This window comes from Cibotium barometz, chromosome 21 (assembly GCF_041138505.1).
Source record: "Cibotium barometz isolate CiBa-2024 chromosome 21, ASM4113850v1, whole genome shotgun sequence".
NCBI classification, from domain to species: domain Eukaryota; kingdom Viridiplantae; phylum Streptophyta; class Polypodiopsida; order Cyatheales; family Cibotiaceae; genus Cibotium; species Cibotium barometz.
Genome location: NC_141066.1, coordinates 31,458,195 through 31,471,835, shown reverse-complemented (window position 1 = coordinate 31,471,835; position 13,641 = coordinate 31,458,195). Strand labels below are relative to the sequence as shown.

Sequence of the window (13,641 nt, the reverse complement as noted above, 5' to 3'; positions counted from 1 at the left end):
ATATATGGAATCACTATAGCAAGTAACTGAGATATTAGTAACTGAGGACTTCAGAGAACTTGTACACTTTTCAATTGGCATTCAAGCTCCTAAGAGTGACATGAATAGCAGTGTAAGTAAGGACCTAGTAGTGAAGAGCCGCTTATAACTTGTAGGATATAATTTTCATGGAGGTAAAGTGCAAAAATAGGATTAAAATTCAGCTATTCATCCTGAAAGCCACTAAGTTTTACTTCTTGTAGGTTTTACTATCATCAACACTCTTATCCTTGATCTTCTTGAGTAATGGGGCCCTCTTGAGAAAAGGGCTGCAATGGAGGGGTTGCACCTTTAACCAATTATTCTAGACTCAAGAATTTTGGAACTTGTCATTTACACCTTAACCAATTGTGCTAGTCACATAGCCTATAACGGTATGTGTAAGTCACCCCCCGTAGGGGCGCTAGAGATCGACCAAACACGGATTCCACACACCAAAGCACATGTGACGAGTGTGTCCAAGGTTCAGGGTTGAGGCACTCGGGTCGGAGGACCGTGGGCGGCTGAGCTAGTGTGGGTAGGCAGGCCATTATATAAGTCGCCCGACAGTGTGGACACTTATCAATGTTCCTCTATGGTTGGGTGGTGACTAGAGCTCCTTGCCCCTCTTTGGCTATGGTGGTGGCTATTGCGATATAACAATATTATATTTATTGAAGTGATACAATAGATGGCCAAGCCACATACACGTATGCTCCTGTGAAGGGGACTACGATGGTTGATCTGGAACTGCTCAGATAGAGGTTGTACGCTAGTAGAAGCTAGGGAGTAAACGCACAATGATGATCGATGAAGTGTGTGGAGCCATATAACTATGTAGCTATACAGGCATGTATATGTGGGCGGCCACGACATGATTGGGTAGGTCAGCAGCCATAGTCACTGCCATCATCCGCACACCGTGTGGTCTCGGTTCACAACGATGAACTTGTAACTGTAGTTGCCTCTTATATCATCTTGATTGGTGTAGGGTTAGGTTGACACCAAGATTCATACATAGAGGTAGGTCGACTCTTTGGTTGTTTATACGCTTGTTCCATAGTGATCAGGTGTTGGGATACTTATTACGTAGTGTGATCAAGTGTTTGGACAAGATTGAACTTTGAAACTCACTTGATAGCCTTTGTTGGAAAGAAATCCAATGATAGAGTTCAGAGAAGCTCTGGGTAGCATAACCATTATCAAATACTAGTGCTAATAGAGGGGTTTCTCGTTTGAGAATACTATAGGACCATTGGTGAGTAGGGAGACTAGTATTGTTGGATGGTTGTGATATGTGGGGAACACCCTAATATATTTAAGAAGCATAGACTCACCTATATCCAACACTCATGTTCATTTTTTAATGCATGTTTGGTTGCTACAATACAAATCATGGAAGTATGGAATGACTTTCATGAAAGGAAAGTAACGTTTTATTTTACTTGGGCTATTTAGTTTTGTAGAGTTCTTGTCCTTCTATAACCCCATCTATAAGGAACTAGGAAATGAGTAAAGTTTTACCAGTATAAAAGGAGGGTTACTACTTGTTAAAGTGAAAAAGTACTTCACTCCGGATGAGCATGGTTTCTTGTTGTTATTGGATTCAACGTAGTTTTAAAAGCCATGAGTGTGTGTTAGGAATTCTAAGCCAGAGAGCTTAGTGGAGTATCCTCACATGTTTGGCAAGGTTTAAGATGATTCGGAGAGATAAGAGGTAAACCACATTAGATTTAGTGTTATCCGGAGTGATAACATTCAAATCTTGATTTTGATACTACTACAGAGTGCTAAGTATTTATCATAATGGTTTTATATTCAAGCATGGTATTGTTGTATGCATGCGCACTTTCAAAAACAATCATCGCCTATCACTTTTCCCCCCGATAAGTTTTATCACCCTCATTTGGCACAAGGTCAAGTGGGTATGAAGGGTTCACCCCTGAGCACTCCGTCTCAGTTCATAACCCAAGAGATTCGTCTGATTACTCTGGATCAACACTCACTCTTCTTCTCATCACAACAGAAACCTCAGCTAATCACTCCGGATCAGCACTCCTTTCTAATGAGGAAGGCGATGATTGTTTTGGAAAGTGCGCGTGCATTCAACAATACTATGCTTGAATATAAAACCATTATGATAACTACTTAACACTCTGTAGTAGTATCAAAATCAAGATTTGAATGTTATCACTCCGGATAACACTAAATCTAATGTGGTTTACCTCTTATCTCTCCGGATCATCTTAAACCTTGCTAGACATGTTAGGATACTCCACTAAGCTCTTTGGCTTAGAATTCCTAACACACACTCATGGCTTTTAAAACTATGTTGGATCCAATAACAACAAGAAACCATGCTCGTCCGGAGTGAAGAACTTTTCACTTTAACAAGTAGTAACCCTCCTTTTATACTGGTAAATCTTTACTCATTTCCTAGTTCCTTATAGATGGGGTTATAGAAGGACAAGAACTCTACAAAACTAAATAGCCCAAGTAAAATAAAACGTTACTTTCCTTTCATGAAAGTCATTCCATACTTCCACGATTTGTATTGTAGCAACCAAACATGCATTAAAAAATGAACATGAGTGTTGGATATAGGTGAGTCTATGCTTCTTAAATATATTAGGGTGTTCCCCACATATCACAACCATCCAACAATACTAGTCTCCCTACTCACCAATGGTCCTATAGTATTCTCAAACGAGAAACCCCTCTATTAGCACTAGTATTTGATAATGGTTATGCTACCCAGAGCTTCTCTGAACTCTATCATTGGATTTCTTTCCAACGAAGGCTATCAAGTGAGTTTCAAAGTTCAATCTTGTCCAAACACTTGATCACACTACGTAATAAGTATCCCAACACCTGATCACTATGGAACAAGCGTATAAACAACCAAAGAGTCGACCTACCTCTATGTATGAATCTTGGTGTCCCATACCACCAAGACCACCATGATGAGCTTCATGAACATGACGTCCCATTCCATCAAATGAGCATGAAGCTCAATGTGACACATAAGTCCACTCTTTTCCTCTCCTTGAATTAGCTACGAAATCTCAAGAATATGGATGACTATGCAGTAAAGCCTATGGGTGTTTTTGGCACTATATGAACTATGCAACACCATATATGATGTGCAATTCATCCCAAAGTTCAACATGGGTGTAGCTTCAAGAGCTATATCAAGTTCCACAACCATATACTCAATCTAAAGTATTTATGAGAACAATTCGACAACATCCCAATGGCCCATTACATAAACTATTGATCAAGCCAATCTATTAAGTAACAAGGGAAGGTTTAAAGACTAGCCACAAGCTAGTTTTTAGAGCAAGACCTCTCAAGGCAAGGAACTCTAGTCACCACCCAACCATAGAGGAATGTTGATAAGTGTCCACACTGTCGGGCTTATATAGTGGCCTGCTTGTCCACACCAGCCCAGTCGCCCACAATCCACCGACCCTGGTGCCTCACCCTTGAACCTCGGACACACGCACCACACGCGCTCTGGTGTGTGGACTCCGTGTCTGGTGGTCGAGCTCTGCTGTCTGTCGCTACGGGTGAGTCACGCATGCCGTTATTATAGGCTACGTGACAAATATTCTTCTCTATCTTTGTTACTGTGCAATTTGAGTTTTAAAGTTTTTTGCTATGATCCTACTTCTTGTGAGTGTTCGCTTGTATACATTGCATGTTGCATCCTCTTACAAGAAGCCCAATGAGGAGGGTTGATCTATGGCCCCAACAAAAAATATACTAATAAGATTTAGCTACTACTATTCGAATTTGAGTTCCTCCCTCCTAGGAGGACTCTAGATACAGTGATAACATAGTAAGATTACTGCTCAATTGAAGACATTGATGATAGGATTGAGCATAAAAACCTTCCAAGGCTAGCATTGTTGATAAAACTTATAATAGAACCATTACTACACTGCTTTCTTCATATTAGTAGCAAATAAAAAGTTGTAGCATGTACGATACATTATATTTTTCTCTCAAACGTAGGATAGCTTATGGGTTGCAAAAATATTAAGTACATATAATGATAAATATTTTGTTGTCTTACCTCTAACTTAGCATATACCTTAAATGTTATGGATCATGGACGACTATTATCATGATAAATATAATATTTAAATACATGTATAGACAAGCCATGAAGAATAGTAGTGCCAAAGATTAGAGTTCTAATTTATTGATGTATTGATTTTTGTGATATTGTTGGTTTCAATGACCGTTGCATTTTAATAGTCTATCAGCATTAATTTTTTATATAAATTGACAAGGCAATGTACTTTTTATTCACTAAGTTTGAAAATTTTCTTTTATCATTTACCATTTTCTAGCAAAATGCTCCCTAGAATTAGTGCTTAATGGCATTTAGCCTGAACCCTAGCACCTACATAAAATAGTTCCTGATGCAATCAGGCTTTTAGCCTGAGCCCTAGCACCTACATAAGATATAATTACTATGAAAAGAGGAGGAATCAAGGCTTCATATACATTTAGTAGTCTTTTGCTTTAAGTATACAAGATGATTCAAATTAAAACTAGTTTCTCTCTTTATTCGTATAACCTTAGAAAAACACACTTATTCTTGAAAATCTCACGGAATATTTAATGGAAATGCAAAAAAAAAACATTTTGCTGCCATATATTATTTATTTGGGGAACAAGAAGCTGTATATTATTATAATATTATACAACTGGTTTGACCCCTTTATTGATTTGGAGCTCCGCTTCTTCCCGTCTGTTTTTTTCATCTCATTTGGGCGGGAAGAAGATGGCGTCCTGCATCCTGCGCCCTCTGAAGTGCTGCTCCAGCTCCTTGTCTACATTGAAGCTAGCGCACAGCACCTCCGCCGACAGCGCCTTCCACACCGATGTCTTCCCAGCCAAGTGTGAGAAGATTGGCCTGCAAAATCAGAACGTATAATCACCCATTAACCACAGATTATGGCTGATTTGCATCACTTTTTGTACCCCTATCGCAGTTGCAGTTGTCGATTCGAGAAGATAATCACCCATAAACCACAAGATTATGGCCGATCTTAATGACATATTATTACTTACCCCTATTCCATGTGCTAATTACTGGATTAGAGCACTAACATGCAGTGTACAGTGTTTCATCCCACTTTTGTCACAATTTCTACCCATAATTCAAATAAATCTTTTGAAATGATTAGATCAAAAGCTCAAGAGAGATTGGCCTGCAAAATCAGAATGTATAATCGCCCATAAACCACAGATTATGGCTGACTTGCATCACTTTCTGTACCCCTAAACCACTAGATTATGGCCGATCTTAATCACATATTATTACTTACCCCTATTCCATGTGCTAATTACTGGATTAGAGCACTAACATGCAGCGTCCAGTGTTTCATCCCACTTTTGTCACAATTTCTACCCATAGATGATTAGAACAGAAGCTCAAGGGAGAATGGTGCTTTGTTTTTTACTTCTCTTTGGTGATGATGGAGAACCATTCCAAGCCATCTTTGCCAGCGCGCTTTGAGACTATGAAAAACCGTGGCACTATGAAGAAGTAACCCCCCTTGATCTCAGCATCAAGAACCCTCTGTCCTTCATTGCTCACCACCTGCACTCTTCCACTGCCCCTCACCACATATGTGACTTGATACGCGGCATCAGCCGAGAAACCCGGGGAGCACATTGCACCCTGCACCCATAATGATCACATACAGCATTAGGCTAACATGTTCAATTTGACAACCTAACACAGTACATGCATAACTATTATCACATGCACATGCATGGTCACATACAATTTGGCAACCCAACACAGTATCACATCCACATATTTACCGGGTCGAGCTTCACTAGATCGGCACCGAGCCCGATGTGGCTCAAGATGGGTAGATTATCGCTTGTGAGGACAGCTACACGGCCTCCATTCTTGACATCCACATCCTTTTTGGCATCCTCACAGTTGTAGATGAACTCTCCATAGCCAGGGGTCTCACTAGTGGACTCTTGAATGCTCAGTGCTGCAGCTAGCTTGACAATGGCTGCCCCACTCTGCCTCTCTAGAAGCTTCTTCACAGTAGGTTCATCCAAATCCCAAGCTTGAGCTAGAAAATCTGTTGTAAATCCATGCATGATTCCTCCATGGGCCTTGTCTTTGTTGCAGCCCGCCAGATGGAAATTCTGCCATTAAGAACACAGGAGCATGTACTTAATCAGGTGAAGTTGATAGTTTTCATAAGCATATAATTAAGTATTATGGATAGTGTTCAAGAGGTTTAACTAAGGACATGACAAGAGGATCACAAGAGGTTAATTAGTGTGTATAAAGTAAAGAATAAGGTAGTTGCTCACTAGTATGTAATTAAGGGTATGACATGTACATGTGATGATAGGATCACATGCAAGCAGAGACATGACATGTACACGATGCCACGTGCAATGAGAGCAATGGCATGCCTATGATGATAAGAGGTGGAATGGGAGCAAGGGCATGCATATGATGATAAGATTTTGTTGAATGAGAGCTATGAAATGCCATGCATATGATGATGACATGCACATAAGAATAGAGTCACATGGAAGGAGAGCTATGGATTTATGAAATGCACGTGATAATAAAGTCACATGGAAGGAAACTAGCACATATATAACATGATGATAAGGGGAGCTTTGACATGTACCTGATAAGTCATGCAAGATCACATGTAAGGAGAGCGACGACGTGCATACACGATGATAGGGAGCGAGAGAACATGCACATGATGATAAGATGTGTAGTGAGAGAGGAGAATGTACTGTAAATTCTCCAAATGAAAGGGCCTGTGAGGTGTCCCCCAAGCTTAAGACAGAGAGGTCCCCATGGGCATGGGTGTTGTGCCACCAGTTGAAAGTGCCAAGGGGCAAAGCCACCACATCCCCTTTCCTCACCCTCTTCACTTGCTCCTTCTCACTGTCTGGGAAAACCACACCCACAAGCCCACTCCCTGCCCATCATCATCATCCCAAAAAATAAAGCATCATCTCAGTATTGTCAGAAATTTGGTTCAAACACAACACCCACCTCTTCCCTACACAGTGGGCCAAAATTCTCATCTCCAAATTTTGGTTATTCTTCTAAATTTTCAAAAAAAAGGAACCTCAATATACCACCACAACATAATTCCTATATGTTTTTACTTCAAGGATTTGTTTAAAAATAAAAATAAAAATAAACCTCACGTTATTCTTGTGAATTCTGAAGGAAAAACAAAAAACCCCAAGAAAAAAGATGCATAGCTTTTCTCATCCTTTAGAAATATCATCACTCATTTTGGTTATTCCTCAGAAAAAAGAAACCTCAAATATATTACTATAACAAAATTCCTCAGAAAAAAGAAACCTCAAATATATTACTATAACAAAATTCCTATACATTTATATTTCTTATCCTTTAGAAATATCATCTCTCTCCCCCAAAGAAAAGAAATATCATCTTCTAATCTTCTAGAAATATCCATTAAAACAGATACAAATGTAGTTTTTCTCAAGGAAAAATATAATGGTACCTAGGTTAAACAAGAATGATTACACAAAAAGTACAATTTTAATATTCAGGTTCAGCATTTCAAAAATCCTAAAAATAAAACTCAAATAGCTTCTCAGATGGAAATTAAAATTTCCTATAGTGACAGGAATAGCACAAAAAACAAAAATGAAAAAGGCGGATTTTTGTTTTTGTTTTTTTCTTTTTCTTTTGGATCACCTTCAAGGACATAACAGATTTGGGCAGAGTCTGAGTATTTTGGCACAGCCAAGCCAAGGGGGTGGAGGGTGAGCTTGGAGGCACCCACGCGGGCCTCTCTCAGCATGCCAAACTCATTGCTGCTCCACACCTCCACCATGCCCCCCTCACTCTTCATCGCCTCCTTGGGCACACGAGGCTGCAGATCCCTTGCTTCAGCTGATGCAACACTGCATGCCATTGAATCAAGCTTCCCAATCCCCAATTGTGCACAACCCAAGTCCAAATTTAGCCTCAATCTATCAATCTCTGCGACCCAACAACAGCAATTACAGAATTGTGCTACCCAATTGCCTCAATTCGCTTCCACACCAGCTCAAATTTGCAAACCATGCACACATCAAGCAACCCAATTACCTCAAATCCTCAATTGAAGTGCATTCACAAATCAAAGCCACCCAATTGCCTCAAATTGCTTTAAAGAAGAAAAAAACAAGGCCTCACTTGCCCAAAATGTAGCATAAATGCACACAAATTAGCAACCCAATTGCCTTAAATTGCCCAAGGAGAGGTTCTCAATCGCTCTAAGATAAGAATAATAAGAGTGCAAAGAAAATATTCCTCATACAAAAGAAAAGAAAAAAAGGAGAAAGCAACCCAAGAGCAGTTGTCTCAATAGCCAACAACACAAGAAGAGGTGATGGCAAAGAAAGGAGGAGAAGATAAGCAAGAAGGTGAGCCGAAAGTTACAAGAAGAGAATTGATGGATCTTGTGATGTGAAGGGAGAGAATAAATAAACACAAAAAGAGAGAGAGAGAGAGAGAGAGAGAGAGAGAGAGAGAGAGAGAATGTTATTGGTAGATAGCGCCTAGGTAGCACTCCCATGTATTTCATGCACATGACTCAACCACTCAACTCCACCTTTTACATAATTGCTTTTGTCGTTAGTATTTCTTTCCCTACACAATCGTTACACTCATTTCAAGGCTTTTGAGAGGGAGAGAGGGGTTTTGAGAGAGAGAGAGGGCGGTATTAACGTCGGTAGAATGCAACACTAGGGCATATACGACCAACGGTGGGACTTGAACGAGAGAGAGAGAGAGAGACCCCACACCTCCCTTACCATGATCCATCCATACTCCATGCCTCATACTAGTGAACTTTCCATTCCTCAAAGCATTTTGGCTCTTAGTTGATACCTATTTTGGCTCTTAGTTGATACCTTATGGGATCCATATCCCTATTTGAATTATAGGTCTCTTTCAACACACTACCAAAAAAGGGGACTCTTAGGAGAAATAATGTAATGAATAAACTTGCTTTGTATATAAAAAATCATGTGCCATATTAAATCTCCTTATTCATTTCCTTGCTTTCATAAAATTACTCCACCATGAAACATATCTATGAGAATGAGACTCTAAGGGTAAATTAGAAAATGGCTTATGCATGAGGAAAAGGTAGGTTCAACTTAAGCCTAGGACTTGTTTAATCTTCAAAAAAGGTAGGTTCAACTTAAGCCTAGGACTTGTTTAATCTTCAAAAAAGCTTTCTCAAATTGATGGGATAAGAAAAAATCCATCCATAAAAAATTCAAGATCTAGTTATAAATAAATTAAATTGCGAAAAAAATGCTTATTCAAAATTATAATTTTTCTTTCCAATCCATGGTGAGAAGCATTGATGTAAGGCTCAATAAAAATAGTTTCCCAAATACTATTATGCATCTATATGTACACCATTATGCATGTATATGTACACTACACCATCAAAGTCACCCACCCAAGAATTGCACTTGACTCCACAAGTGTTGCATATACTTTTTTTTAAAGCATGAAGAATCAATAGCATTCTTCCTTATATCCTTAAAAAATCTAATAAAAAAGTATGACCATCAAAAAAGTGTATAGTGTAAATAGTAAACTTTTTTCTTATCACCACTCATTGTTGAAGAGTATATATAGTAAATAGTAAACTTTTTTCTTATCACCACTCACTGTAAATAGTATATAGTGTAAATAGTAAACTTTTTTCTTATCATCACCACTCATTGAAGAGATCCATAAAGAGTGTTATATCTTCATCTCATCTTTGTTGGCTTCCTTTAGCTCCTCTTGATTGAGAAGAAGGCCATGCCTCTTTACCTCATGGGACAAAATACTTTGGTCTCATTGTTTTATGCTACATGTTCCTCAAGCTCATTTGCTCCTCCTCCTCATTTTGCTCACTATGCAGTCTATATTTTTCTCTCTATCCTTTCCATGCATGGTAATGATTTGATCTTCTTAACTAACTGATTCTATATCTCCTTGCTCTTGTTGACCAATTGCTGTATTCATTATTGTAGCTTTAAAAAAATAATGGCCACGAGAATTGACATGTATTATGTGCTAATACCTATCTCCATCCGTGTTCTTGTAAAGCAAAAGAATACTTGTGACAACGATATGGAAGGACATATGGCTCCATAATCAAAGCAAGTAGTCTAGACGAGTCATTGCTATAAAATCTAATAGGTTTCTTCCTAACGGTGGCATTTTGACCTCTATACACTATGCAAAACCATCGTACTTTTAATAACACCTGCTAGAATCATGTGTATTACAATGTTAATATCCAGCTCGAAGCTGGATGGTTCAATTGTGAAGAACTCGTTTGGTTATGGTCTTACAACACACATGTGCTAGGAGCTCACTATTGATGAAAATTATGTCTTGAGCACTAGCCCCGAACTTTCTTGTTAGAAGATGCAAATAAATGAGACCATACCGAGACTCACTCGTTGCTATAATTGTTACAGGACCATGGTACATGGAGATTAGATTATTCCACAAATTAAATAATAAAAAAAATTAACCATAACATCATAGCATAAATCAAGAGCATGAAAATCAAAGAACACAAGATTGGGTGCAATCTCCCCTTCGATGTGTGGCTCCACTCCCACACGCGGTATTTAAATCATATTAATAAATTTAGCCCTTGGAGCCATAAATAGCATAGCTTTTCCAAAATTGGGCTTTTTACACAAAATTGAACCTTAGTCCAATGCTTTTAAAGCATCTCATAAAAAATAAACCTTACCCAACATATGTACAATGGGCCAAACCATACAAAGTTAAATATTTAGCACACATGTGCTTGGCTATATAATCTCGTCCAATGTCCACTTTGGTTGTCCTAAACTCATGATCTATACTCAACATAGTCGACAATGTTAGACCACAATGACTTTGAAAACATTCACAAAAATAATTCTAACAAATGGAAATCATTCACTACCATCACACATAATTAATTGGATTCATTCCCACGATAAAATATTCTGAAAAGTCTCACTCTCGTGATAGTCCTTCCGTTTGAGAAAACAACCATCCTTCGGTTGTAACTATCAACACACACTAGTGATCAAACACATTAATTGTTTCTACATTGGATTCACTCACAATGTCATTATGTATTTAAGTGGATTCACTCCCACATATCCTCACACGCATCACATGTGTCTTAAAGTTGATCGGATTCACTCATGATCAAATTCATAGAACCTTTACACGTGTCACACGCGTCTTAGAGTTGATCGGACTCTCTCACAATCAAACTCCTACATTGGATTCACTCAAAATGTTTTTATGCGCGTCACACGTATTCACAAAGTGTACCACACGTCTCACACGTGTCACAGCTGGTTGGATTCACTCACAACCAACTAGGGTCACCCTCATCAAGAATTAATTCAAAAGAGTTGATTGGATTCACTCACAATCAAACTCGTACATTGGATTCACTCGCAATGTTTTCATACGCGTCACACGTATTCAAAAAGTATACCACACGTGTCACACATGTCATAGCTGGTTGGACTCACTCACAACCAACTAGGGTCACCCTCATCAAGAATTAATTCAAAAGAGTTGATTGGATTTACTCACAATCAAACTTGTACATTGGACTCACTCACAATTTTTTCATACGCGTCACACGTATTCACAAAGTATACCACACCTTTCACACGTGTCACAACTGGTTGGATTTACTCACAACCAAATTAATCACACTTGGGTCACCCAAGATATTCTTTTCACTTATTGGATCACCCAATAATAAATTAATTACCGTAACATTCCCTCTTGTTCGGGTTGCAAACTGAGCTCAGTTGCATATTTAATTAGCAAGTGAAGAGAGTCAGAATATAATATCCGTCACAGATAAAATCCCTCTCAACACAAGATTGTGATAAATTATCCGTCTCTCGGTCATCAAAAGAGTATCTTTCATCGACACTAACACAAGTATCTCTCACAGATACCAACACAAGTATCTCTCATAGACACCAACACCCCTTTTAAAAGAAATATAGTTCTCCTAAACTCTTTAATTCACCTTATTGCCATCTCAGAAGAAAACCTTTTTTTTAAAAAGGTCTCATACTTCACCTCTTTTCAAGAGAGTACTTTTACTCTCTTATACTAGAGCATGCTTATAATCATAATAGAAATCTTGTTTAAAGATTTCTAACTTTTCCTTTTAAATTAAACTTAAACAAGTTTTTAACAAGTCTTTAACTTGGAAGGAAGAAGTTCTCTTTTATAAGTATTTCAGTTAGAGAAACACTTCCTTTAGTAGAGGAATATTACTTCCTCGTTCATGTGCCTCTAAATTCCCTTTCTTTGAGAGAGTATCTTTTTCTTTTAAGAACACCTACTGTCCATGTAAGTGTCATTACACCGTATAAATCTGACGTGGTGTTGTTGAAATTTATGCTATTCTTAGAACGATTTGGTTGGCTTTAACACCTTCTTAGAACGATGTGGTTGAAATTTATGCTATTCTTAGAACGATGTGGTTGGCTTTAACACCTTCTTCTAAGATGAACATGAGGACAAACCAATATGATTATGTCCACCAACTTTTCATATGTCCTTGATCAGAGGCTTGTATGCAGTTAATGACTTTTCATTGCTCTTTTTTACTTCTCGAGTGTCATGATCACTCATAAGCTTTACCTGGTTACCATCAACCTTTTCCTAGTGCACACTTGTATACACTTAACTAGAATCAATCTTACGAATAACCTCCTTTTTGTGAGACACAATTCCCAATTAAGATTGTTCTATTACCTTTTAGTGCCTTTACGTACTACTTGACCGACCTTGCATACCATAAGAAATGAAGAGTAAAGTAACCAGTTACTCCCTTGGCCAATTCCTTTTACTTCTCCACCGTTGACTCAATTAAGAAATTCTTTTGGATGAGACAACCTCAACCTTTCTTGGTCAACTCCTTTCGATTACTCAATACGTTGGCATAGCACACATCACTAGTTTCTCCCAAGTATCTTGAGTAACCGATTATTAACACTAGACCCTGCCTTTTGTTGAGATTCAAGCTCGATGTCAGTGTGAGCCAGCTATGCTATGTGCTGGCAGATTAGGTAGGAACATGTGTGAGACATAAATGACCGCGTGTCCAGCTGGTCATAGTGTGTGGACATTAGCTAGGGTTAGTAGAGTGTGGACACAACTCATTTGTGTGTTGTGTGGATTATGGATTAGTGCATTATGCTTTGTGTGAGAGTGGACATGGCTTCCCTCTATGGTTAGGGTTTGCAATATACTTTAGGGTTTGCTCCTGTGTGTGTGTCTCCTCCCTCTCTACCGTTATTTCAACATGGTATCAGAGCCTTGTGCTGTTTATTAGGGTTTATGAGTGAGTGAGTGAAGAGGGAAGAAGAAGCTGTGAAAAGAAGCTGTGAAGCTTGGAGCACACCGAATCTTATCAGATCTGAGAGCTTGGCCTACCGGGTAAGGTCTTCTAAACATCCTTGAGCGGATTGCAGGTGAAACAGGCAAAAGCAAAGCTTTTTAGAACAAATCAAAGCAAAGCAAAATTCTGG

At 38.7% G+C, this 13,641-nt stretch overlaps 1 protein-coding gene across 2 annotated transcripts; it reads right to left on the bottom strand.

The window, feature by feature from the left end:
- Nucleotides 1-4,664: 4,664 nt before the first annotated feature.
- Nucleotides 4,665-8,691, bottom strand: LOC147627077 (11S globulin seed storage protein Ana o 2.0101-like). 2 transcript variants are annotated; one of them, XM_086815645.1, is made up of 6 exons: nt 8,162-8,453; nt 7,766-8,053; nt 6,820-7,007; nt 5,863-6,204; nt 5,496-5,716; nt 4,665-4,945 (listed from the first exon to the last, which is right to left on the bottom strand). In XM_086815645.1, the coding sequence occupies exons 2-6, from the start codon at nt 7,983-7,985 to the stop codon at nt 4,795-4,797; spliced, it is 1,122 nt and encodes a 373-aa protein (XP_086671771.1). In that variant the 5' UTR covers nt 7,986-8,053; nt 8,162-8,453; the 3' UTR covers nt 4,665-4,794. The 2 variants fall into 2 exon arrangements, with proteins under 2 accessions (XP_086671771.1, XP_086671770.1); XM_086815644.1 differs by having other exon boundaries at nt 7,766-8,691.
- Between the last annotated feature and the right edge of the window lie 4,950 nt (nt 8,692-13,641).